At 41.2% G+C, this 27,809-nt stretch overlaps 5 protein-coding genes across 5 annotated transcripts; all 5 read right to left on the reverse strand.

Moving 5' to 3' along the window:
- Positions 1 to 414: 414 nt before the first annotated feature.
- Osi20 (DUF1676 domain-containing protein Osi20) lies at positions 415 to 2,088 on the reverse strand. Its single transcript, XM_043411404.1, has 2 exons — positions 1,327 to 2,088; positions 415 to 1,225 (listed from the first exon to the last, which is right to left on the reverse strand). Exons 1-2 carry the CDS (start codon positions 1,883 to 1,885, stop codon positions 963 to 965), a joined length of 822 nt encoding a protein of 273 aa, XP_043267339.1. The 5' UTR covers positions 1,886 to 2,088; the 3' UTR covers positions 415 to 962.
- A 2,494-nt stretch (positions 2,089 to 4,582) lies between these two features.
- On the reverse strand, positions 4,583 to 5,649 carry LOC122405909 (DUF1676 domain-containing protein Osi19). Its single transcript, XM_043410983.1, has 2 exons — positions 5,365 to 5,649; positions 4,583 to 5,257 (listed from the first exon to the last, which is right to left on the reverse strand). Exons 1-2 carry the CDS (start codon positions 5,563 to 5,565, stop codon positions 4,709 to 4,711), a joined length of 750 nt encoding a protein of 249 aa, XP_043266918.1. The 5' UTR covers positions 5,566 to 5,649; the 3' UTR covers positions 4,583 to 4,708.
- A 2,333-nt stretch (positions 5,650 to 7,982) lies between these two features.
- Positions 7,983 to 9,281, reverse strand: LOC122405908 (DUF1676 domain-containing protein Osi18). Its single transcript, XM_043410982.1, has 3 exons — positions 9,146 to 9,281; positions 8,584 to 8,945; positions 7,983 to 8,356 (listed from the first exon to the last, which is right to left on the reverse strand). Exons 1-3 carry the CDS (start codon positions 9,244 to 9,246, stop codon positions 8,067 to 8,069), a joined length of 753 nt encoding a protein of 250 aa, XP_043266917.1. The 5' UTR covers positions 9,247 to 9,281; the 3' UTR covers positions 7,983 to 8,066.
- Positions 9,282 to 10,006: 725 nt separating this feature from the next.
- Osi17 (DUF1676 domain-containing protein Osi17) lies at positions 10,007 to 14,172 on the reverse strand. The gene is made up of 4 exons (XM_043410981.1): positions 13,445 to 14,172; positions 13,127 to 13,359; positions 12,116 to 13,005; positions 10,007 to 11,194 (listed from the first exon to the last, which is right to left on the reverse strand). Exons 1-4 carry the CDS (start codon positions 14,121 to 14,123, stop codon positions 11,056 to 11,058), a joined length of 1,941 nt encoding a protein of 646 aa, XP_043266916.1. The 5' UTR covers positions 14,124 to 14,172; the 3' UTR covers positions 10,007 to 11,055.
- A 10,508-nt stretch (positions 14,173 to 24,680) lies between these two features.
- Positions 24,681 to 26,481, reverse strand: Osi16 (DUF1676 domain-containing protein Osi16). Its single transcript, XM_043411323.1, has 2 exons — positions 25,794 to 26,481; positions 24,681 to 25,452 (listed from the first exon to the last, which is right to left on the reverse strand). Exons 1-2 carry the CDS (start codon positions 26,299 to 26,301, stop codon positions 25,079 to 25,081), a joined length of 882 nt encoding a protein of 293 aa, XP_043267258.1. The 5' UTR covers positions 26,302 to 26,481; the 3' UTR covers positions 24,681 to 25,078.
- Between the last annotated feature and the right edge of the window lie 1,328 nt (positions 26,482 to 27,809).

The raw sequence follows: 27,809 nt of genomic DNA on the forward strand, positions 1-27,809 counted from the left end.
CGTCTATTCCCGTTGATAGGTCCAGTTTTAATGAAAGTTAACTTTAAATCATTTCAAATCAAATTGAAAATTGGTGTGACGATCAGCGCCATCGGGAAATACATTGAAAAGTAATGAAGTTTTTTTCTCATGTACCTACGAAAGATGGAGTTCCGAAAAGTTGTTACTGACAACGAAGGGTCCTGCACTATCCACAGTCCACTAAGCTCCACCCTAAGAAAGCAAGCAAGTTGTCAAAATTATCTTCAAAGTTGTTCTTCATTATCGACTGTGGCTATACCCTGACTCCGGTAAACGTTGCGGTAATTCGGACATTTGGATCAACCGATCCCTGTCGTACCAACGGTTACACAAGCGCCAAAAAATTATAAAATGATCAGGAAGAAATATGGGTATTTATAAAGAATATGCTTTTATTAACAATTTCAATGGGGGTAATATAAATATGAGGGTCACGCAAACAACAATAAATAATCATACATTTATAACCGAGGCCATTGATGATTTTTTCAGCGATCCTTTGCAATAAATTATCGCCACATTAGCATGCGAATTACTATACCAATTACAATAATCAACGATGGATATAATTGCGCTGTATCGTCAGTCTCTATTCCGCATGTGACTCTTGGGGCGTGTCTGGTTCTCCAATAAAGATTATCTCCTCGATAATCCGAAAGGACGCAATAACGCCTCTGCACCGAGAGAGAGAGAGAGAGTCACAGAGGGAATTAAGCGTTTAATTTACAATTTGGAATAATCTATTTGGCGTGGTTATCTTTGGATGGGAGCCCGCACGAAGTCCTTTTTCTATGGTGGTCGATCGACGAGGGCTATTCTCTCGTGGTAATTTAATCGGATCGCGAATAATCAAAGATTTTATATCGGTCTCGTTACATCTCAGTCCCGATAAATCGCGAATTTGTTAATTTTCTATGGTAATCATCGACAGGAACTGCAAATCAATAGTTCGTCGAGCTACCGGAGCTTCCGGAAGATGATGCCGATGAGGAAGACGAGGACGGGCTGTATGAACTGCCGGAGCTGCTCGATCCGGAATAGTAGTTGTAGGCTAAATTTTGAGCTTCAGCGCCATTCGTTGGTGTCCATACGCGAGAGTAGGGTCCATTTCCGTCCCACGTGTTGGCGTTGACCGGCTCGTAGCCGGAAGTCGACGATGGTACTGGTGGAGCTCCGTAGGCGGTTGCCGGATCCATCGTCATTCCTGGGATGCAACGAACAATGGATGTATAAGAAAGAAAATAGAAGGAGAGGATGAAGAGAACAATGGTCGGTGTGATATGCGAGCGATAAACTTTAACGTACCCATGGGTGCTGGCATGCCACCTTTCTTGAAGAATTGCACTGCGATAAATCCGACGACAAGAAGAATCGCGAGTTTCGAGAGCACAAGAGCTTTGAGTGCCTTGAGGCCGATGATGGCGACGAATATTGGCATGAGGGCCTTGAGTTTCAATTTCAGCAGGAGCAAGAACGGCAAGAGGAGTTTTTTCTTGAGGATACCGCGGGCTTGATTGGTAGCCACTTCGTTGTCTTTGAATTCAACGTCCAAATCGGCGAGACTGCGACTCGGTCTGTACTTTAGACTTGCATCAACGAATGGAAGGTCGATTCCGTAGTCAAAACTCTTAAGGTATTTAAAGGTCCTGGCGACGAGTGCCTCGTCAACGGTATCCAAAGATCTGGCCTCGGTCGTCGTTCCCAATTTATCGTCCAAATATCCAAGTACTTCTTCTTTCAGGCACGAAGACCAGGACTCGGCGGAGATACACTCGTTCAGTGACTTCGTCAGGAAGTCCTGACGAGACGAAGCTGATGCACCAGCCACTAAGGCCGTAAGGCCGATCACAAAATACAGACGCATTCTTACTGTCAGTTTAAATTGATCTCTTTCGATTTCCCCTCAAGGAACCTCGTCGAACTTCGGAGTTCTCTGTATGCTTTTTTAACACCTCAAGATACCCGAACGATTATTCTTAACGAACGTTTTTTAAGGTACTATACGATGATCGATCGACTCGATCTGTTTTTATCGTGCTCCGGGGACCGGGGTGTCGGCACGGAAACGGCGATCGAACTGCGACTGACGGAGGAGTGGCCCTCCCCTTTTATTTAATTTCAACCGCGAATCTATGTTATTCGGTCGCACATGCCTCGAATTGTCGATCGGAAGGAAAATTATTCAAATTTCACTCGCATAGTGCAGGCTAAAGAGTTTACCGTCCTTCATACCGCATGGGGCGCGTGCCTCCTCACCAATACCACCATTTTACGCTTTACAGCACCTTATTTCGCCTGTTCGTTGATCACACCGTGAAAACGACACTGACACCGTCGTTTAACGACTCCCCGGGCGACAAGTTCGGCGCGGTGTATCCACTCACATTGTTGTATTTACGGCGCGGTGGCATGTGCCCTCACGGGAAACGGAACTCGTTCATGTCGGTATGTACACACATTGCTATGGTTTTATGCTAAACGCGATTGAGAGACGAGAGAGCGAGAGAGAGGAAAACGCACGTGAGCCAAACGAAGAGAATCCCCGTACGAAGACCCGAGTTTCCTTCTGCGTATTTATCTACGAAATATTTCACTTGGCATGTGCTCGCATTGACTTTCATTCCTCGATTCATCAACGGACCCTCGTTTCATTATGGCACCATATTTAACGACACACCAAATTTTTGACTCGTCTGGAGTTATAAAAATGTCAAAAGGCTTTCAAATGTTTTTCCCAATGCTAATTTTGCTATCTTTTTCTAGATAATCTGACACCAAATTACGTCCAATCTTCAAAGAAACGTGCAGTGGATAAGAATGTAGAATTTTTCTTCATTTTTTAGGTTTCCTTGCCCGGATACAGAAACTTTTGGAGGCCTATCAAAGTACAGATACCATCTTTATGACGAAAAAACTGTTTCACGAAAGTTGAACAATAACAACGGTACATATATTCTCAACTCACATATAAATTGTTTCATTCGTAAGTCGAATAAACGTAAACAATGATCAAGTGAAATTTGTCTCGTGCGTGCATAAGTCATAAAGGGAATTCAAAAAAAAATTTAATAAACCGGAAATATCGAAAGTGTTGCTAGCTAATTAATGTTCTTATTATTTACGACACGGTTTTCATTGTTTCAATTCTTATACCTACTTGGGGAGCTCGTTCAAAATGAAAACCATTAACAAATTGTTGAATTATAGAAATCAAGAAATCATTTTGAGCTGTGTTCGATCTGGTGATGATGCACAGCATCACAAAAATTGAAAATAATGAATAGAAAATTTTTGCTAATTCTGCTACGAAAGGAAATTTTTTTGTCACTCACTATTTCTTGCAATACGAGCAATTTTTTGAATGAAAAAATTTGAAATTTGTATCTTGATAATTGGAGTGAACCCTTCCCTCGGAGTAGTGTTTTGTTTTTCGTTTACGTTCAACTTTCTTCTTACAAGAAATAGTTTTTTCAGCCCTCCGGGCGGAAAGTGGCAACTTTCGGCCCGCTGCGCGGGCCGAAGTTGCCGCATTCCGCCTGCGTCGGACAGAAAAATCGTATACACTCCACGGGAGTGAAATTAGACCACCTCAAACCGCGTGCTTATCACCCTCGCCTTCGGCTCGGGTGACAATTCTGCCCGCGGTTTGAAGTAGTCTATTTTCCCTCCCTAGGTGTGTAATATACTATAAAAATAAGCCCAGTTAGTGAGGTTCCGAAACGTTCCAAAGTCTGTATTTCTGCAAATAATCGACACAGGCATTGCATGTTTCTATATTTCCTCTGTAAAAATGTCTTGTGTACCTATTTGTTGTAATTTTTTTTTCTGAGTGCTTCTTTTAAAAAATGCGACGGTATACGCAGAAAAGCACAAGAGTTACTGGTGTGCGCCATACAATCAATACTTCGAAGTAACGATTATCTCAATTTTTGACTTTCAATCACTTTATAGTTAACACGCTGGCGACCGTTTCTCTTTTACCTGTGGAATTATAAAATATAGAAAAAAATTTTTCACCGAAAATATTTCAGGCAACAACCTTAATGGATTGCTCAAATCGACGCCCTACCGATTTTACTTTTTATCGGAATTTTATTATGACGATGATATTGTTTTTCCACATTTTCTTAAATGTTACCGTCAATCAAATGTCACTCAAAACGATATTTTTAAAAAACGTCTAACCCTCTGATATCGGCGATGACTATCGAGGTAAAATAGTTACAATTCGATAGAGCATAACGTACTTTATTGCAAAAAGATACTGAATATGATTTAAGAATTTTTAATAAAAATGTGCTGATCTTCGGCATTGAAAAAAGCTGACTATTCCAGATACCAAAAAGCCGTATTTTTTAGCCTCTTTTCATGGATTCGAAAAGTCGATTTTCCTACGACTCTTTCAGGGAGAGTGGAATTTGCAACTTTCTCTTGATACATGCACATGCTTTCTTATCTCTACAGCTACACATCGTGACATTGATTATGAAATAACGTTCACTTCGTATTAACGTAGCAGGATGAATCAAGTGTTTTCGACGCTCACAATATAAATTGCAATAATAATTTATTAAATAGCACGCATCAAGCGTAGCGAAGAAGTATTTTACAAAAGTACACTATTCCTATTCAGAGTCGAGCACAGGGGACAGAGTTTACCGGTAGGATAATGAGTTGTTAAAAAAATTTAATCTCTGGCATAAGCAGCATAAGCAAGATCCTGAGCGGATGCAACGGTGCTGGGTTGGTCTTGGAAGGATCTGTACTGAGCAGCCTGATATTCCCATGGTCCATGAGCAGCAAGAGGCGCCGAATGGCTGTCAGCGGCGATTTTTTTGCACAGTTGGAAGATGGCGAGACCGACGGAGACGACGAAGCTGAAGAAGGAAAGCTGAAGAGCGTTCCAGGCCTTGAGACCGAGGACACCGATGGCCAGGGGGATGAGGGTCATCGCCTTCAGCAGAACGAATACGAGGATGGGGATGATGACTTTCTTCAGCTTGGATTTGCGGGCTTCTTCGACGGCGCGACCTTGACCGAACTTGACATCAAAAGTGAGTTGATCGTCCTCGATGTTTCTAGCGCTAACTTTGACGGCAGAGTCGAGGGGCAATTTGAAGGTCACGTCGTGAGAAACCAGATAGTTTTGCATGGTGTCCAGGAAGGATGCGTCACTTCGTGCGGATGCCTCGTCGACGGTCTCGGTATTACGAGTTACTTCGACACTTTCGGAGACCTAGAAGCACCAACGAATAGAAAAACAATAATGAAGCGTGGGTATAATGAAATTGACAGTGATCTTGGTAAGTCGCTACAGCCGATAGAACGTCAAGTGGGACGAACCTTGAAGTTATCCTTGCGGAATATTTGATCGAGGAGATTAAGAACCTTGAACTTCATGCAAGCCACTTCGTCGTTCTTCTGGGCACACTCGACCTTACTCTGATCTACCATCGCGTCCATACTCGCACTCTTCCACACCTCGGGTTTAGCTGGTTGAGCCACAGCAAGGGCCACAATTGAGCACAGAACGAGGAACTTCATATCTTGTTTTATTGTTGATCTTTTGATTACGAGTATCTCGATCGATCTTCGTTGCTGCTGAAGGCGACGTTAATTGACGACGGTTGTACTGCGACTGATGATCGTTCATCGACCATCTGTCTATTTATACGAGGGACATCGGCAAGCCCCGATAGTCCTCCATAGAATTCGTACCCCGCACGGTTTAGACCCCTACCACACGCAAAACGGGACGAATTTTCTTTTCGTTCAGTATGGTATTCGATTATCGAGGCCTCGCGATGCGCGTGGCTCGAATCGATAACGAGACACGATGAACCTCCTCGAGTGGCTCTCTATTAGCCCTCTTTCTTGCCTCTTGTATACGACAACCAGGAAGCCACGCTACGAATTGACAAACAATGCCCAACATTTTCAACATTTTATTAACCAAGAAACTAGACATATGTCGAGCCACTGCTCATAAGTCCATCAACATATCGTCGAAAGTTGACTTCTGATGTTAACTAAATAATCCAAGGCATTATTGTTTTTGCAGAGGATCGTAACATGAATTGCTCCATCAAATTTAAAGACTCTTGATTTCATCGATACCAATCACAATGTTCAAGAATAAAATTTCTCCTACGGTAGACCATCTCGTAGATATCTCGTAGATTTTGCTAATTGAAACAAAATTTCATTATCGCAGTTCGAATCCTTGTACGAGAAACTTTTTTCTTCAAACTCATTGAAAAAAAAGTTTTCCACTAAGTTTTAATCATCAAAGTTCTTGAGTTGTTTTGATCTCGATCTTTAAAAGATTCGTCATATCGAAAATTTTGTAGAACTATAATCCATCGAAGACGTAGTTCAATGCATTGAGAAAAAAGCCATTGGAATAACGAAATGTGGCATAACGGGGGGCCAATAAAATATCTGATCATCACAAGGTTAAACATAATTAAACCAACAAAATAGTTTCAGATCAAACTGCAGATTCATTCTCTCTGAAAACATTGCAGTTAAATGAAGAAAACTCTTCCAATAATATCAATTGCTATTGAACCAACAATTTTTTTTCTCAGTGTGGAATATCTGCAGGGCATTTTTGAATAGCGATTGGATCCATCGATCATTTTGTTACTTTAAAGAAAAACACTCAAAACCATTTATCGGTACATTACAATAGTTGCTTATAGCCAAGTAATAGGAAACTTCATTAATTTATGCCTCGATGATTTCCAGTGGAAATCCATAGCGGGCTCATCCCCAAAAGTGTGTTTGAAATTACGGATCCAAACGAAAGTAGATCGAAAAGTCCCGGTATATCGCTTTTGAATTCAAACGGCACGGGCGCACGTGACGGTGCTTTAAAAACCGGAAGTTGCCACGGGGTCGTGTATTTTATACGGTGTAAGTCTGAAAGTATCGATACCGCAATTATCCAGGTGTGTCATACAGACATTCCTCAAGCTCGGTGGTACATATTTTGGTTTATGTAGACTATTCAGAACGCAACGCAAGTCACGAGACTCCGCAAACTTTCGACTTGGTCAAAACACGTGTAACACGTGAGGATTCGTTAATGCTTGTTTCTGGGTTAATTTCACCCTCCCTCTTGGCCTCTCTTCTCTCATGCATATAATTAACGTAGTAGTCGTTTTATCGCTCTCGATCAAACCCGATTTGCCATTCGAAGTGCGTTTCGAGATTCACGTGTGAGAAAATGCGACAAAAATCGCGCTACAACGTCCGAGACGTGTTACTCGACTTTTTCTACTTTTAATTCTTCGTCAATCTCCACGACGCTTTTCTCTCTTACTCTCCAAATAGTAAATTCCTGCTTTACGGTGTCATACGTGATCGACAATAGAAATCCAATTTTCGGGGTCGAATATCCCGAGTGCTCACGCATCGTGTTTCAGTGAAATAGTATTTCAAGAAACTAGGCTTACGATTCGTGTCATTCTGAATGAAATTTACGGAGTTTGTCGATTATTCGATAATGGGTTCCGTTGTCTGGGCTTCGATTAAATATTACCAAAGCAGGATTCGCTTTTACGAAGTTGTATGAAAAATGTTGAAACACATTGTGGTTTCTTTTAAAAAATTGATTTTATTTATTGAGATTTGGAAAAAAAAACAGCTGGGAAGTTTGGCAAAAAAACGAGAGTGAATTCGAAGCTTGCAAGAATTCGATTAACCAGAAAAAAACATCTGAAATGCGAGACAAAGAAAGTCTTTGAGCCTCACAGAATTCAGGACGATTTCGCTTTCGTTTTCGTACTAAACATTTCAACAAAGTTTCTTGGAATAGCGATTAAGACATGGCTCGCTCATCGATTGATCTTTTTTCTCTATGGATCGTTATGCTCAAGCTTTACGAGAAAATACAGATTTTGGGAAATGAAGAAACGCATGGTTTTTATGAAACAATTAAAATATTTTATTATTTAATACGAACAAGAAGAGAGCATTCAATAAATATTAAATAATATGACAGTTCGGAAGTGGTTGGTGTGTCAATGATGAAAATATTTTTATTTTCTGTACGCGCTGTAAGGTCCATTGGGTCCAGCGGAGTCCCAATGCGGTGGGGCAGCGTGTTCCACGGGCGGGTGTCCATAATGAACGACTTCGTAGGCAACTTTAGGTTTGGTGAGCTTGAAAATAAGCATCGCACCACTGAGTACCATCGACAGTAGACCGAGGGTGAGAGCCTTCCATGTCTTCAAAGCTATGAGAGCCAGAGCGAGAGGTACCAAAGCAGTGGCTTTGAACTTGAGACCAAGAAGGAAGGGAATCATAACTTTCTTAACGAATCCACGACCTGAAATGGAGTAGGAAAACTGTTACGAATGTTTATTTTCACTGATTGGATAATAAAATTTCGTCAAATCAGATTTTCAGTGAAAAAGGAAGAATTTCCTCTGCATCATCACTTGAAAAGTATCGAAAGTGATGATCAGCTAAATTTGACTTTTGTAGTTATTTTCAAACAAGAACTATGTGCAAGCAAATTTTTTCCTTTATTTTCTATGTACATGCGACACTGACCTTGACCGTTGGAAGAGTCTGAAAGTGGTATGGTGAGGCTCTTGGGAACGGAATCGACGAGCGATCTCGGGACAATGTTCGAGCCAACAATAGCTTCGGGTAATTTAGCCTCCAGACGGTGAGTAGACAAGTAAGAGTCCAATTTCTCGAGCATGAGAGAACGAAGGAGTTCTTTCCTGGCAGGATTCGCTCCTTTGTACTCAGCAAAATCGTCTTCTGCGGCTCCATCCTCGTGCAGTTCACGCGAACGGATAATCGTGAGATCTTGCGTGATTGGAACTCTTTCTTCCTTGACGGCGTCGCTCAGATAAGCCAGAACTTTAGGCTTGACGCAGGATAACATCGACTGGCTATCCGCGCATCTGTTGGATCATTTTCCAAATTTTACGACCGATATTTCAAGCCAACGACATAACAATATTACATTTTCAATCGAGACTCACCGAAACCATCACGGAAATTATTCTTTTGTCGTTAATAACTCATAAAACGTTTTTTTTTCTTGACTCAAACGATTTTCCACTAAAATCTACAACCTCAATTACAACAAAGTAATATTCACCTATAGTAGATATTTTGCAGAACTTCGCTCGTCGTTCCAATGTTTTGGGCCCCGGCAATACCGACCAAAAGGGCCAACGAAGCTACTACGAAAAATCTCATGACGGATAAGATATTGCTCGATCGATTTGCGAGGCCAAACACCGAATGCCTCGAGGTGCGACGACAACGCCGTTTTATAGAGCTGGCTGGGCCTCACTTCAAGTACGACAACTGAATTTTTATTAGGGGTACGTGTTGGACAAGGCGAAGGAGAGAAGAAAGCACACATTATCTAGGGTGACGACGCTATGAACGAGGCGACATTTTCATCGATAAAATATCGACAACAACTCTCTAGGAGCACTAGAATTTCTATTTGTCAATGATAATATCCTGACGAATTGGAGCTAAAAAAACGCGGATGAACACTGAAAAACAACGGTAAAGAACAGAGACGTGGCACAGGAAAGGAGCCAAATCCTGAAGACCGAATAACGTCTAAACATTGATGTTTTTACTTTCCTCGGAACAGTTTTCACTAATGCAACGGCCATTACAATATTACGTGATTATATTACCAGTTTTTTCTTCAAGATACGATCTCCTTGCAATCCGACCAACAAAATGCTTGAAACTGACTATCGCTTTAAGAAGGACGCAAATTACGAGATGACATTGACATGAATGTGACGTCACGTCTATCATTTATAAAAAATAAGGAAAACAACTCGATTATTGTATCACGTTAAAATATATTTTTTCAAAATTTTCTTTTTTTCAAGTGGCAAAGAGGAGACAAAAACGACAAGGGGAACAGCTCGGTTTTAAAAATGTAGTAACGAATGGGTTTAATATTTTTCAAACTTCTTTTATTGCACATCAATCAATATCAATAACGCTCACATTCCCAATAAAATTCTTCCAGAACGGCACATTTTCTGTCGTACGCTTAAGCCTGATAAATACTTAAAATTAGTTGGGTATGGCACCCGAATGATTATAAATAAATAAATAAATAAATAAATAATTGCATGAAAATATGTTGGTTTCATTGCAACGTACTCGAAAATAACAATTACCATATTTTTTCCTACTCGTATAATTAGGTGAGTTAAGTTAAATTCGTATGCACATTTTGTTTCTATGAATTATAAATATTTGTTAAATGAGCGAGCATAGTTTTCTGGTTTTGATCGGTCCTGCATTTCGTTAAGTCATGGCTACCATGTTAAAAAGTAGTTGATCATTTACATATCGCAAATTTTCGAAGGATTACAAACATTCGCAACGTTATCACGTAAATTGTCTACTTTTAACAGAGCCTCGTAACGAAATTTTTTATGTATAGCTATTAACAAGTCGGTGCCTTCGACACCAATATTCTGTTGAAGACGCAAATTATCAATGCAATACCACTTTTATCAAAAATGATAGTAATACACATTCGATCTTTTGATTATCGATATTCATTTGTGACGAGCATCTGTTCACATGAAAAGAGAGAGAGAGAGAGAGACAACAACGAATTTTCGTCAAACTAAAAACTTCTGTACTGTCATGCAGTCACTTTTTTACTACTTTTATATTTTATGGAAAAATTATCTAAATTCTCAGTGCTTTCAGCTGCTGCTAATCTTTACAAATGTTTTTTTTTTTGCCTGAAGAGAATCATTGAGAATTACTTTGAGAATCTGCACTGTCAAAAGTAGCAAATAAGTCAGCGGAGAGTGGTGATTGAGCAAATGAGTTCATAAGATTACAAAATTTCTGAATGTCTGTTCTGAACAGAGTTGGCGTTGGTAATTCGCGCTTTCAATCGTCGATTGGAGTACAGGAGAGGTAGTTCTCACGTTACTCGAGTTAAGTATTTTCTATTGTTTCAATGTTCGGGCCAGTCATCAATTCCGTAGATTTTCCGTCCCAGAAAATCTATTCGGTATTTATTTGACAGGGGTATGTGCGAAGACAGTCGCCGCCTTCCTGACCGAGTCTCGCAGCGTTGACATATCGGTTGAATCTGTGACTGGAGTTACTTCCGGTTCCACCATGCTTGAGTTCCTGAGGATCTCTGAAATATAAAAAAATGAAGATGAAATATCGTCGTACTGCATTAATTTAATTGTAACGATGAAGACAATAGTGTGACAGAAAGATGACAGGAAGTGGGTAAAGACAATTGAAATTGACCTGCATAGTTGACAAGATTAAACAGACTTGCGGAAATGAAATATGCTGACGGAGCAGCAGCAGGTGAGTGAAAGGAGAATGTGATTCCATACGAGGACGTGGAGAAAAAATATTTGTACTGGAACCTGATTAGTGGTCCTTCGCTAATTTTCAAGTTTGTCAAGTAGACTCGTTGGTCTTTCAAAATAATTACTAAATCAATTTTTTTATCGAATAATAAAAATATCAATAATTGAATCCTAATCATCCGTTTGAAAGAAAGTATATCGTCAAAGTGTAATTCAAGGCCATCGGTACGAAAACTGTTGAAATAGTGACCAACCTCGTCAAACATATGTTTGATTTTTATAACAAATTTCTAAGACGTTTGAGTTGAAGACCGTAAAGAAAAATTTCATTCTAACGAACTGTCACCGATAAAAAATTAAACGAGGGATACAACTACGATGAGGAATGAAAAAAGAAGGCAAAGTTGAGGAACGCGACCCTAAAAGAAGAACGGAAATCGACGACGTACAGCGATGACCTCATTGGCGCGATTCGGAGCGAAGGCGATGGCTACCTTTCTCCTTATGATCCAGAACACATTCAAACACTGCCGTGGGCAAACTCACTGATAATCTAGCTCATTAAATTGCGTATACTTCGTGCCATTGAGGCAATTACAACAACAAACAAAAAATAATATACACCTGTAATATTGCGAGGACGGTGGAATTTACTGGGACTCAAAAAGAAGTGCGGACGTCACAAGGATTAATAATAAACGATTAAGTCAGCATGCCTTCCTGCAGGCATTTACCTCGACAGTTCGTTGGACACGAGATTGCTGTGCGGTGAATACTGCGTTGGGTTTTTGTACATGCTGCAGATGAGCCTTTCTCTACAATTCTCCTCGGCGAATCTTAGCTGGGCGAAGATGTCATCGAGTCTCTCTAGGATGGGTCCATAAAAAGGATCGTCATAGGCAGCAGCGTTGTTCGAGTGGTGCACGCCAGGAGACGAAATGCTAGTAGGATTATTCCCACGGATTTGTATTTGTGGTGCAACTCTTTGCCCGTGTCCTTGTTGAACCGGCCCGGTGACGTGATGATCCAAAACTTGTTGAGGGACGTTCGATTTTTGTGGCTGAGGATAAACCGGGTACGGTGTCTTAGAGATCGTCCTGACAGTTGCAGTCGGCAGATTCGAAGCCACTACATTGACGGAGCTCGTAGCTGGCAGCTGAATATTTATAGGGCCAGGAGGAACCTGCGAAACTTGAGCTACCGTCGTTCCGGTAATTGGGAACTGCGGGGCAATCCTGCGATTCAATTTCGCATACTCGTCAACGTATCCACTGTAAGCCAAGCTCTGAGCATGAGACTGAACTGGGCCTGGATATTTGTCATGGAAAGGAAAACCAGCAGGTGATCTTGAGGCTGGACCATGTGGAGGTGCAGCAAAAGAATTGCCTGGATAAACCGATGGCAATGCTGCGTGATCGACTTCGAGCTCATCAAAAGGCTCGTCCATTGGTTTGATACCCCATTCCTTCAACTCTTCTATGTCTTTGCGCAATTGAATGTGGGGATGAGAATATTCATAACCCTCGTGTTCTTCCCCATGATGAGGTTGGTGGTGATGATGATTAGGGGCATAGTAAGTGGGCACAGGTACAGGGACCGGTACGTGGTGATGATGATGAGCAATCTGGAACGAAATTGATTTCATAAGAATTGGAATGCACATCAAAGTTGTAATTGTGTGGTGATCATTGTAAACGTCAGTCCTCTCCGCAAGATACTGATATTTTAAAAAGATTACTCGTTACCTGGTGATGATGATGATGAAACCGATTGGCTTTATTAGAATAGTAACTCGAGCAGAGCTTGAATACATGAGCAAAAGCTGGCACTAAGAAGAGCAAGAGTTTCAAGAAGAGTTTCTTCGCTGCTCCAATCCCGAATAGGAATGGTATGACGAACAAGAATTTAACCTTTATCAGTTTGATGATGAGGATCAGAGCGAAAAAGGCCATGAGCAGTTTATTCTGGATGAATTTTTCTGTAAACGAAAGAGACAATTATATCGTAACAACGTCTTGTCATCGGTCTCAAGGGCATTGATCATCAATGAAATATTTTCGCACTTATTTTTTTGAAGATCCTTCCTTCGGACTGAAGTCCTCGTTGACCGAAATCTACGCGAAATAGTGCACCGTTGTCATCTATCTCACGTGGACTTATTTTGATGGTTGAACCCTCGAAAATGAAATCAGGCAACTGGAGTTCGTAGTCACGTGTCGAAAGGAATTTTACTGTCTTGTTACGGAGGGCACTGGTTATTTCTTCCAGAGGAGTTTTGTACTCTTCCTGTTCCGGTGCTTCCTCTTCAGGTTCGATTCTAGCTTCCGGACGATCATCACCTTGCTTGGATGATTCAGATCGTTTTTGTTCATCGGACGCCTCGATCAAATTCTCGGCTACGTCGGTGCTGATCGTTGATTGTCTTGACATGGAATCATAGTCGAGGTTGTTTTTCGTCAAGACGAAGCCATCGAAAACCGTTATGTTGTCGAGCTCAATAAAAGTATTATCCAAGTAAGTGTAAGCATTCTTTTGAATGCATGAGAATGACATTTTCCGACTGCAATCTCTGATCAGGCCTTTCCATAATTCATTCTCCGATGAATTGCCGAAAGTATTCCAATCGAAATATTTCGCATAAGAACGAAGTTTGTTCAAGCCGTAGAGTTCAGCACTCGAGAGCGTTAAGTACGTAAGACACAAAAAAGCAATACTCCTCCGCGTAATCATGGTGAACCGCATGTTAGCACGACTTTGGTAAAAGCTGAAACTCGGTCTCCCGTTGTAATGAAATGTGACCAAAGAGGCCGGTGAACTTGAAAAAATTTTAATCTTTCGTCAAACCGAAGACGTTCGGCGACCTCGTTCGACTAAAATGTCGTATTCCGTGGAACCCAGAGCAATGGGTACAAATTTTTGGAGAATCGCCTTCTCTTTGTGGCCTCCACCTCTTTTTCCATACACAGGATCAATCCCCACCCCTTCCTCTCGCTCTCTCTCTTTCTCGCTCTCGACCTCCCTTCCCTCCCTCTTTTCCTCTCTACGTCCCTCTTTTCCTAGCACACCAGGAACGTGCTCGTACCCACGATCCAAGTGATTTTTGGTGGGAACCAACTGGTAATCAGTCCATTCTTCACTAGCTAAATAAACACTACGGTTCGGTGATTATCGACGCGCACTCTCTCGTACACTACTATTAAACACTAATAACCGGTGGTTCGGGGTCTATCGTGTCTGGCAGAGGCTCCTTCGCCTATCCCACTTACGCAGGTCGTGCCCGAGTCTCATGTCCGACCTGCGGCCGCCACTCGAGTCTTTTCGACCTCGTCTCGGTGCGTTCCGACACGTGCACAACACTCTGCTCGATCGGGCTGCACGTGTGAGCGCATGTATGAAGGCAAGGCACACATGCACGAGGGATGAGCGTACACTTGGCACTTATGAGAAAATTTTATCGGCTGTAACGTTTTTAAAAAGTCTTTTTTATTCGATGAGATCTTCTACGAAAATGATGTTGCTCGACTGGCCGGTTTTACATTGGCCTCACCTCGATCGCCGGCCGGCACTCGGCGTCGTCTTTGCCCTCTTCTCAATCTTTTTTCTCCCTCTTCCACAGAAACCACCTTTTTTGCTTTTTATCTGCAACGCGAACGTCAAGAGATGCGCTTCTCTCGATCTCTCGTTTAAAACTAACCGACTGAGCAGTTCTCCGGTCTCCGCGGTTACGATTCGAACACCGGGCCCCGGCAAGTGTGTCAGAGATACTCCTACTCTCGAGCACGCGGGACGGACCCATGGAAGGTCATTATCTCGCACCAACCTTTCGCGCTCACTCGCTCGCTTTTATACGCCAGATCGTTTTTCCTCTCTCTAGATGCGGCAGTAGATGCGTTACGTTCAAACGCATTTACTATCTGCGATAATCTGCGATGTCCGATAATCTCCGACCGTTTAGACCTGGCGGGACTGACGATTACGCGTGCCATCGATCTCATTCTCGAGCGATCCATTGATCTTCGATGATATCACGTGGTCTATGATTTGTTGGACATTCTGACATTGTAATCGAGACATGCCATCAGATTTCGAATCGTTTCATCTTATCAGCGTTCTTGAATCTCAATAACCAAGTCTCAATCTTTTCTTACAGTTACTTTATTGCGCAATGAACAAAACTGTGTCGGTTTGGTTTCATTCAGTAGGGAGTTGAAAAAGGTTGAAAACCTTTTTAAAAATCAATGCCCCTCCTTAAGGCGGGGTCCTGCTTTAGAAAGTCAAAAAATTCGATTGTTTTCGAGAATGCTCTTAGGACAGACGGAAATAACTCAGCATAGCAAACTTTTCGGTATAGTTTCGAGGATATTTCGAGAGTACAAAAACAGTTTTTTAATGGGAGAAATACTTATTTTTACATGGTTTACGCGCCAAATCTGATTGCCGAAGTTTCCCAGCTGCGAACAATGTGGAGATCGTAATTATTATCTGCAACAAAAATTCCATTTTTTTTCCATTTTCATATATATTTTCCTTCCATACGAACCTATAAAAACCCGAAAAAATTGCAAAATTTTATATTTACAGTACGTTGAAGTGATATTCTTCATCTTTAGAAGCGTTTTTTTTCAAACTCGCTATATAAAAATATAAAAAGTTTACATAGAAAAGTGGAACGAGTGGATTTGGACAGGTGCGCGCACGACGAATAATTGTTGATACTTGTCAATAGTCGTATTTTCGGCACCCACCAAAATTTCACTTTGACATTTGATGAATTGTGTTTTAGTCATTGATGTGATTCAGAAAATTTGTATTCTCAAAGACACTGGATTCTGGGCTTTTTGTGGTGTAAAAATTACGCTAATTTGCGTGGGAAAGAACGAAACGTGGTGTCAACACTGAACACTCAGTGTGAATAGGCTGGTAACATTCAAATGGAATTAACCTTCTGTAACCGCAAGGGTTCCAGGAAATGATGATGATTTGGATGAGAATCAAACAGAACATGAAAGAAAATTCAAGCTTTGATACTGCGGTATCCAAGGTCGTTGGTTCCCAACGGCTACGCTCCGCTTCTTGGACCAAGAACTACCTGCTCCTCCGGAGCGTTGCAATGCTTCCGTGGCCACTTTTCCTGTGCTGACCAGTGCATTGTGGTTTACCAACAGAATTATTTTCACTCCTGTTCGTGGTAAGAAACTTTATTACAAGCCCTAATAAACGTAGTTTAACGTAATTTTCACTTGGTTATTTACGAAATAGATTTTTAGATACTTTTGCTTCCAGAGTATCTTTAAATTCGGATTTAAAGCTCTATAAAATTATTCAAAAAACTGGTATAAACAGTCAACAGATTGGATTTTATAAAAGTTCCATTTGAAAGTATTGAGGCATCCAGACAAAAAATGACAGATGCAATACTGATCAGTGCATTAAGTTCTTGAAAGCGTAGGATTTTTTGCATAAATATTGTTAACAAAATAGCAGCTGATTAATCTTTCCATAAATCAATCTAAACTTTCTATTCTCGATTGAGCTTTTTTTGGAAAAACTTTTAATCTAACTTTTTATGCGATGCAGAGCACTTTGCATATCACATTCGAAGAATCTTTCTCTGAATGAGGTCGAATCGATAGATAAAATTCATAGAGATTGAAGACCGCGGCATGATTTTTGTGTCCCAGTGGCTCATCCCCTGAGCATTCAAATATTTAAAAAAAAAACAAAAACAGAATAATTTAGAATTAATTCTGTTCTAAAATCGACCAAGAAAACACGACGTCGGATACAGTCTCAATTTGTTCTTCCCTTTTGATTTCAATATATAATCGACAAACATCTTCAGAAATTCCCAACCGTGTATTTCAAGCGAGTGAGTTTATTTTTAGGACGTGTAATGAACCAATGATTTCATAAAGAATCTGCGGGCCACAAATCTTCAGGTACTAACGAGTTGTTCATTTTTTGTGTCCGAAACGTCGAATGGGTTCGTAAACGATTTCATTAAACCGGAATATTCATACAACTTGACAATTTTTTTTTTTGTGGAAATAGAATGAGTTCATTCTTCAAATCGAGGATAATTTGAGCAGAAAACAGAATTCGCGGTTGTGGTGACCGCTTATCAGTCAACCCATTATTTTTTATTACATTTTCATAAATGCCTGCAGTTTAAAGTCTAAGTTATAGTTTCATAGGATTCCGTTACGAGAAACAGATAATGTTGATTATCAATAATCATCGTTACCATGACTCTGGGAATCGCTGGGCAAACACAGAATAGTTTGAGAAATGAGAAAACCATGTCATCAGCTGAGAATACAAAAAGTGGAAAGAAGAGAACGAAATAGAAACTGTGAGTCGTCGTGACAGGAAATGATGGGTTTCATGCTTCCTGTAATATTTTAAAACCATCATATTTCCTTCGAATTGTTGTACGACGACGGTGTTGGAGTGGAACAGGTCTCGGTCTCGCACTGTGGGCCAACCGGTCGGAGGCTACGAATTCTCGCGGACCAATGGAGTGACCAACATCTGAATTTCATTGACCCACTATTCGGACGCTGTGCGTATTTTTAGTTAGGTGATTAGGCTACTTCCCGTTTTACTAGTACACGTTCAAAAATTAAACTGATATTTACGTTTTTTTTTTTATAGATATAAGTCTGATCTTCTAATAACATATTAGCCCGGAAGATCAAACTTGAACGATTCCTGCCACCACTTAATTGCCAACTTCCTCAATCAATTCGTCGTGCAGAGTTTCGACTTTTTTTGTCCACGAAATTTGAGCCTTCTGGGATTCGGTCACGGGACTGACATCTCACAAGGCACCACAAAAAATCACCGTTGACGTGTGTGAGCATAACGCTCTTCAAATCACTGTGTACTCGTCATAATTTCGGTCACGAGTAAACCCGAAAAAAATGTAATTTACGAAAGAAAGCGATGCATGAAAAAACATTTGACAAATGAGTTTTTCAAGTAGGTTACTTCAAAGGTCTTGTGAATAACGATTTACGACTTGATATCCTGATAGATCAAAGGATCGTAAGCTTCTCAATAATTTACAGTCCCCGGATCCATTAAGGTAGTTATTTAGCAACATTGTAAAAATAACGTATTTTTAAAGAATTCTTATTCCGTATGGCGTTCGTGTTGCGAGATTGTTCGTGGCTGCTGAGATCAATTGATTCACACCTATGACCTACCGGGTCTCTTCATATCGATGAATATTTGATGATGCATTTTCTAATGCGTCCCAAATTGTAGCTACAACGTTGGAAATATTGTCAACAGATGCTCCCGTCGTAAATTTCGCTTCATGAGGTACCTGGAATGCAACAGGATCTCGATAAATAGTTTTTTGGGAAACGTTGAGTATCGCAGAAATGAGACGAGCGTTGATCCACGTAGTAGGTGTCGTGTCGCACCTCAACTTCCGGTTCGAGACGATAAAGCGAGAGGAGAGTGGATAACTGGCTCGGGACGGGCCGGCGAAGAAAGTGAATCGGCGTGTCTTCTCCATCGGGACAGGTACCTATTTCTGTAACCTTGAGAAACGAACACGAGACGTATAAGTGCCACGGAAAGTGTACTCATTTTGTTCGAATATACACGCGTAAGTACTGCGTATCTTATGCGGTGTGTCGTGCTTTTTGTCGGTCGAGAGCTTTCACCTATTAGGCCAAGATTGAAAGAAACGTGGGTCCGAGCGGGTCTCATTCGAAAGGCAAACGACGCGTGGCGTGGATCCATGACCGACGTTTTATTGTCGTCGTCGTCGTTGCGTGCCATAACGATGATGGGGCTTCGCCAAGAAGCCGATGTGGAGAAGGAGCGATCGCCAAAGAGCCTCGTTTCGAGACGCTCGATACGGGGTTGCTCGATCACTGGGTTGACTAACGGTTTATCACCGAACGAAAACGCACGACGCACTAACGCAACTCTTCGTGTGCTCCATACCTCTGTTCTCTGACACAGTCGCAAGCTCGCGAGCTCAAGTCGCTACTCCTTATTGAAAAGGTGCCACACTCGCGATATAGCCGGTGTGCCAGAAAGACGAAACTCGAAAAATGGCTGCGACCATTCGATACAACCGGGCATACGCGACCTCCTTAAAAACGACCAATAATTTTGTTCATACTTTGCTCTTGTTTTCAGTGTAACGATTCAGCAGTCACACCAAAATAACGTCCATACTCTTATTATCGGCTCGTGACCGGTTCCCGTGGAATTTCACTTGGAAGCAACGAGGCGTTATTCATCAGGTCGTTCAGTACAATAAAAATTTATCATCTTTATTTGAATTCTCCTCTTTAAATTAATTTTGCAACGTTACAACTATGTTTTATTTATATTTTCAACTTTGAAGCTGCCACTACAAACACACTACTGTTCTTCTACAAAGTTAAACGACTATACGGTTGTAAAAGATTCATTGATGAACAGTAATCCACCAGCTACTCGACGGTGAGCGACCCGACGTCTCATCCTCTGCACAACTTCAACAGCTCGTTAATAGCTGTATTGTTGTAATTTCTCGGCCAGAAGAAGCCTTTATAACACATTATAAAACCAGATTTGAATGGCCAGAAGAGCACTGTTGCTTCATCTGCGTGATAAATCATCATGAAGACAGGCTGACAGTGATAATGTGGGGCTGTTTTGAACAGCCTGTTCACAGGAACAAGAAATTCTGCATGCTCAATACGAGACACTTGAGCGAATTGAATCATTAACTGACTACTTTTTTCGCGTTATTCTCTCGAGTAATTAATAAGGATAAATTTAATAATGAGTTTCGTGTTCGGAAAATGATGTTGGCACTTGTCTGGATAACTGCTATAATTATAATTGAATTCTATAATTTTTTCCATCGTTCAAAGTTTCTCAAACCCTTCCCAGGTGGAATTCGCTACCATTGGCTCCAGCATGGTAAATCTTTGGCAAATTTTCAAGGCAATTGTACGTGCAGCGAATGCATTCGTGTCCGGATACTTGGACTGCAATGACCTCCGCCATAAGCTTCTAAAACCGGCAGTTTTGTCGTCTCTCCATCCTGAATTTCTCCAACGACGTTCGAACATTTTGTGGTTAAATTCGTCGAGAATTTCTTGGTCTACTGAGACGAGAAAGACACATGAAAAAATGTGTACGAAACACAGGAATAAGCAGATCAATTCGAAGCTTGGAATACAATGAAACGTAATTTTTACTTATAACGTGATATGATAATAATTGATCAACGTGACACGATCAAAAGCAATGAGAACTTTTTCACGCACGTGTTCTGTTCCGTACACGAAAAAATTATTCAGCTATAATCTTCCGTAACTTTCAATCACCCCAGCAAGAATCTTTCCCCCATGCCATTGATCGTTTGAACTCACGCAGTGTCCAAAAGCCAAACGGTCTCGCTTCACTGATACAATGTTTTCATTCATACACGTAAGCATGCTCGTATCCCATACAACAAATATAACTATGTCGGCATGTAAATTATGTGGGTCGTGAGTTTGCTTCGCCCGGTTTCTCTCGCGGCGCCTCTGCCGATTTTTCTATACAACGACGGCGATACTCGGTAAAAAACAAAGGGGAACGAATAAAAAAGAAGGTGATGTTAAGAAAGGTGACGATTTGTTCTGTGTTTTAATGGCCAGGCGAGAAGGATCAAAGACCATTCCCGATGCGGGGAAAAAATCGCTCGCACACAAGCGAAAAGTAAAATAAGAAGCTAACGAAAACGGCTGTAGCTGTACCCGGTTCTCGAGGTGCCAGAGACGTGTTTACACCATGGACCGTTAGCTCTTCTACTGTACGTACGAGAAAATTCGTTCCGTACTCACTGCGTCTTCTTGAAACGCCTTCGTAGCATTATCTCTCCTCAATTTATTTTCTCTTTTTATTGGCCCTCTCCCCTTAACGTGTGCGCTGGAAGAAAACTCGTTCGACGAGACACTCGAATGTAAAAATCGCTTGGCTGCTTCCCCACTACGGACAGTTACCGTTCTTCTTGAAGTGTCGGAAGCATGAAACTTGTCGTTCTCTGACTCGGAGAGTAAAACGAAATCGGTTAAGTGAAATTACCCATGATCGGTAAATCTGCAGTTTCATTTTTGTTCGGTTGGACTCTTCTGCGTACAGGATTTTAGGGTTATTTTAGTGCAAGAAAGAAGTCGAGGTAAGAAAAACTACCGATGATCGGTAACCTCGAAATATTGCCGATAAAGTACTTTTCTGTTGGTAAAACACCAGTTGGTGGTCACGTCATCAACGTATGCCTAAGATTTTACACCGATCCGGGAGATTCATCTTCATGCTCAGAAACTTCCGGCACTTGAAAGTGGTGCGCTGGATCATTGTTCCAAGGAATCGGCAATTTTTTCCTATCGCTAGGAGAAAATTGAAGAATTGCAGTGCAAAATCCTCATAGAAAAAAAACATTTTGCTACTTAATTTTGTGTGTTTCAAAATAAATAAATCAAAATATATATTTTTAAATAGAAACATCGATTTTATATAAAGGAAAAAAATCATGCTGCAGTTGGCGTTAGTTTTGCATTTCGTTCAGTTCTTGACGATCTTTTGAGAGCGATGATACGAGTCCCCGGTATCAAGATGCGATCAGTCACTTGGTAATTCTGCCATTTCTTGGCATAGTTTGAACGGACAGTGGTGAAAGTGCTTCTATCGATGTTCTTCACAGGGTCAGGATTCTTCTCAGTCGCGTTATCGAACTCGCTGTGATTGGGGTCATGGAAATTTGGACGAATCCCTGAATATAATTCAGGCAACGGTGCAATGTCGTAGTCTGTAGAGTTCCAAGGTTTCCACACATTCGGTACCGTTCCAGTTCTGCCAAATGCAGTCTCATTTCCGCCCAATGAATTATTAACAAGTGGAAACGAAGTCGGAGCGTCCAGGCTTTTGTAAAAGTTGGATAAATCGGCCGAAGGATATATAATTTGCGGGTGATCGTTCGTGCTCGACATTTCAATACGGTCGCCAAAACTTCGGCCCCATCCTCCGCCACCGCCACCTCCACCGCCTCCGGAATAGTCGTAGCCACCACCCCCACCCGAAGGAGGTCCATAACTGCTCGGTGGAGGTGCACCGTAACTGTCACTTGGTCCACCGCCTCCTCCTCCTCCTCCTCCACTACTCGTGGCTTTAGTTAATAAAACGATCTCCTTCAGTTGTCCTACAAAGAAATCATTTTATTTTTCATGCTGTTGTTTTTCACTGTTTTCTCAATCAAGAAGTTCTTTTTTGAAACATCTGAAGCGAGTTGGTCAGCGAAGTGGCTAATGGCCCATTGGACAAAGATTTTTCAAATTTTATTCAAATCGGGAACTTACCTCCTCCACCACCTCCGCCGCCGCCGCCGCCGCCGCCACCGCCACCTCCTTTACCTTTCAAACTCATCAATTTCATTATCAGCATAACCTTGGACATCATCAAGGACATTCCCGCCATCATCATCCCCTTCATGGCCATCATACCAGCCCACGCTGCAAGAGAAATGAGATTTTTGTTATTGTATGAAAAAAAATATACAATTTTCTGAAAGATTTTTCAATAACTTTCATCGCTCTTCACAGACAAAAACGAGTGAATTTTTCGTTTAATCAAAATCTCTTCAATCGTCATAAAAATTCTAACGATGCGGTAACAAAATGAAGAAATAAAAAAACAGAGTAGACCAATTTTTTAACTTAAATTGAGATCATTCAGGGGGAAGTAATTAAGCAAATGAAAGATATTTTAATCTCCAATAACGTCAAGTACCCATCAGTTTCATTTTGCCCATCATCATCATCATCATCATCATCTTCTTGCACTTTCCCCCTCCTTTACCGCCCCCACCACCGCCACCTTTTTTCCCTCGTCCTTCGACGACGCTGCTATCGTCGAACATGATATCGATCTGATTGCGTTCGCGTCTTCCAGCTGAATGAGGTAAATTTATTCTCAGTACAAAAGAATCGAAAAAGTCGTCGATGCTCCGATCAATTTTGCCCAGACCGCTATCAGCGTTGTCCAGCATTCGTCGTTCCACAGTTTTTCTCGGCAATGGTTTCGTCTTGACGAATTTAACAGTCGAGCCCCACAGTGTTATCTGGTCAAGATGCGCAATCGTGTCGATGAATCTCGCTATGCGATCGCGGAAGCATCCGACCGAAAAATCAAACATACAGAGGCTTAAATCGCGAGCCGGGAATTCAGGGAAACGATCATCCCCGACAGATTCGTTAATCGCTGGTACAACGCGGACGTTAACGTTCACTCCGTTTTTGTGATAGTTGAAAACCGGCGGAGCTGGTTTCAATCGATCCTCGTAGGGCTCGATGTCCGGTTCATAATTTTTCAACGACCGAGCTATTGGATTGTCCGTTGTTGAGGCCAAACTCATTCCAACCGGACAGAAGCACAGTATCGCGAACACAGCGAAGTTCGGCATCTTCGGAGCCGAACTTTCGTGTTTTAATGGAAAGTGAAAAAAACTGATCCAAAATCAATGTGCGACCAGGTCGATGATGACCTTCCGAACAATCGAAAAATCCTTCCAAAAACACACTGTTGGGCCAAGTTATCCCAACACTCCGGAACTTGATACACGTCCGTACGTACCGATATTATCTGCGAAAAGATGAAAAGACCTTCCCTTATATACAAGAATATTCATGTCACTCGAGCAAACCGTGGATTTTTCAACCTCGCAACTCGTCACGATTGTCATCATTCTCGGTGGAATATTGGTCGCATAAACCAACACTATTACCGCCATTATGACCATCTCATTGTTACCTAAAGTTGAGGCGAGATAAGAAGAGAGACAAAGAGGGTCGAATATAATGACTGGTTGGACAAAGCTATATCGGTAACCATGCATTTATAAATTTTTCTTGCTAATGGGTCTTCAAGCCAGATAAACTACCACAACGGAGTAACTGTTTCCCGAACGAAGCTCTATCTCATACCGCAACATTCCAAGTCGTGTGGATCTTCATCACGTCTTAAGATTTCAACAATAAACGTCATGATTTTTCTCCTTCATTTAGACTTAACCCAACTCCGAACGAAGCTTCATAGCTCCTGCACAACAAGCTGCTAAATAATTGCTCCGTTGATTCTCGACGGGTGAGTTGTCCAGAATAAAATAGTTGGAAAAACAATTTATTTTATTCGGAGAAAGTTTTACCGAATGCGGAAAAAAAATTGATTCGGAAAAAACATTGAACGAATGAATGATTCGTTCCAAAGGTTTCCAATTGCGTGAAAAATAATAAAATAGAAAAATGGTGTGACAAACAATCATAATTTTTTTATTGCACAACGTCACATGAGTAGAAATAAATACATCGCACAGCGAAAAACAAGAAAACAAAACATGTACAAACAAAATGGCGTTAACGAGTTCAAGGGCTTTCGCTTACTCAACGACTACAAACTAATGATAACCTAACAACGATTTTATTTGGGAGACGCTCACGTGCCGAATCGACGTGCCTATGCAGGATTTAACTGTAACTGACAAAGGGGCTAGAGAAATGTGTGAGGAAGTAGGAATGCAGTAGATAAGATGAGAATGAATAAATTAACGATGACATGAAGATCGTGGACTTTAGGATACAGTTCGAGTGTTGGTTTCACAAGTTCAATGATAAATGATGAACAAAATGGTACTAGAAAAATGATTAAATCGCTCGACGATCTCGAACATTTCCATATTTTCGAACAGCCTCTTGTACGTTCTCGTGTAACAAATCCAACGATCTTCCATAACCCGAGTGTCCATAGCCGCCATGTCCACTGTGATGATCCTCGCTACTGTGAGTGTGAGACGACGAGTAGACCGGCTTGCTTACGATTTCGTAAGTAGTTTTCTTTTCACCACCACTTGCCAGTGATTTCAAACCGACGATCGCAGACAACATAAGCGCCATCAAGCCTGTCATTAAAGCTTTTCCAGCAAGAAGAGCGAGGGCACCGAATCCTAACGCTCCGAGGGTTGCCTTCATCATCATGAGACCAGCCATCAGAGCGTTATTGCCCTTATCTTTCTTACGACCTGAAATAACACGAAGTTTTATTTATAAGATTGGCACGAGTTGGAGTTTTGAGTAATTTGGTTTTTCACAGTGACTTCCCAACAAACGGAGTATCACAGGGCAGTGTCTATGGCAATGATATGAACTTGATGTTTTTTAAGCTTGGTTATTAACGGACTAGCAGATGTTGCTGACAAAAAATCTGCCTCGCTGATCACCTTTTCGTCGAGAATTTCGATTTTATGTGTTCGTTTTCAACTGAACAGTGGAACGTATAATAAAAAATAGATTTCAAGGTAAAATAGTGGAAAAATGGAAATTCGGTTGCAAACGTTTTAGATTCGATGAGCGATCATCTTACCAGTCTCTGACGCAGATCCGCCAAACAGCCCCAATTGAGAGAGCGTCTCTTCATTGAAGCTTCTGGCAGCTTCGAAGGTGTTTGGATCGAAAAGTTTGATGGATATGGCATGAGTGTTGAGGTAGCTGCCAACTTTGTGAACGAGATAAGCGTCGAGACGTCGATCAACGTCGTTGGGGAAATCTCTCGCGAGATTAGCCACGATTTCGGATGCGGGCACGTCGCTCGAGCCGTTTTCTTTGACGACCGAGACACCGGGCAGAATGCCTATGTCTTTTTTTTCGGATAATTTATCAAAGAACGAAACAACATCGAGTTTAAGACACGTTGCACTGTAGGACTTCCCGCAGTCTTTACTCATGCTCGTTGCCACGCTTTCTTTCGTTTCATCGATCGATTGTCTCGAATTTCTCTGGTCAATTTCGGCTGTGCTGAACGGTATCATCAATATGAGACAACAAATAACACCGTGAGTGAATTCCAGTCGTTGCACCTCGTTGCGACTCATTTTTCTACTCGATAACTTTCGTCGACGATTACGTTTCAAATAACTTATGAATACTAATCCAGAATGGTAATTCTGGAAGTTATTTAATGCCCCTTTTGGCTCTGTATAATAAACCCTTCGAAAAATTTGACTGTGCACAAGGGGTCTCAGAAATTCCCGAGTGCCAGAGATGCTGAAAGGCGTGTCGTACACTGAATATATCCTCGATGTAGTTGCAGTATATATAGGGACCACTCTCTGAATATCCTTTTTCCTTTATTTCTTCGCCTTTTTTTCTGTCGTTTTTTTTGCCTTTCCACTATCATACATTCTCTCGAGCTTAGAGTACGCCAAGCATGCCGGAGCTCTCTTCTTCGTCCTCTTCTTGCGCTCTTAGACGGACACTTTACCGAGGCTTTCTGCAGCCAGTGAAGGCTTCTGGACGAGCGAGAACGGACTATCCTCACCACGTTATTGGTAGGGGACCGCAAATAGAGCGGAGCACACAAAACTCAGTCAAATTTAGAAAAAAACATGCCTTTGTACACTGGCCACTATACTTTTCAGCATTCACTCGCCGGTCTTTCAATGGCTAACCATAAAGAAAACATGTAAATCTGTGAAACCGGACGGGATAGAGGCAGGGGGAGGAGTGAAAGAAGTAACTTGATCGATCTTAAGGTTCAAGGGGACGTACTCACCGAGAAGACTAAAACGAATAATGCTGAGGAATTTTACTTTTTTCAATCCATGTGGAGCAACGAAATGGAGATTTCCGTGGTTCAAATCATGAATTTCGAGCAACTTTTATCAATTTTGAAAAAAATCCATTTATGATGAAATGGTGAACTTTTCAATAAAACCAAAATCATCAGAGCTCTCTGATTTTTCATGAAGAAAAAAAATCACGATAAACTATCAATGACTAAAAAATAAAAAAACATTTGTAATACTTCTCGAAATATGCATTTGCAGTTGTGAAAAAGCCGCGATTCATGTCCGCATTACCGTCCCAAGAGAAACAAAAAGTCAAGTTGGGCTGATGGATATATTTATGGATAAATTGTTTTAGAAATTTTTTCTTACTTTAAATTTAATTTTTTCTAAATTTTTTATTTTAATGCGAGAATTCAGTTCACTAGGATTTTCATTTCTAATATAGTCAACGGTATTATGCATTTAAAAATTGATTGTACGTTGTTGGAGACGGTGTAGAAAAACAATTAGTTCCACAGAACCAAAATTGTCGATCTTCTCTTAATGCTTTACATACGTCCAGCATTTTTTGAAAATTCTGGACGTAAGGCCTCAATATAAGATGGACCATTGAAGAGTGTGAAAAAAAAATATTGTAGATTAAGCGCATGCGACGAAGGGAGCAGAAAAATAAAAGTAAATAATTTTATGGCCTCGTTAATATGCAGTGACTGTAAGTGAAAATTGGGAAAAAAAGAGTTGAGCGTATCGAGCATTTTCACGACGCTCCTTCCGCGTAGGGATGTTACAAACTATCGCACGTGAATTTTCTC

Source organism: Venturia canescens, chromosome 2, assembly GCF_019457755.1.
Source record: "Venturia canescens isolate UGA chromosome 2, ASM1945775v1, whole genome shotgun sequence".
Classification (NCBI taxonomy): domain Eukaryota; kingdom Metazoa; phylum Arthropoda; class Insecta; order Hymenoptera; family Ichneumonidae; genus Venturia; species Venturia canescens.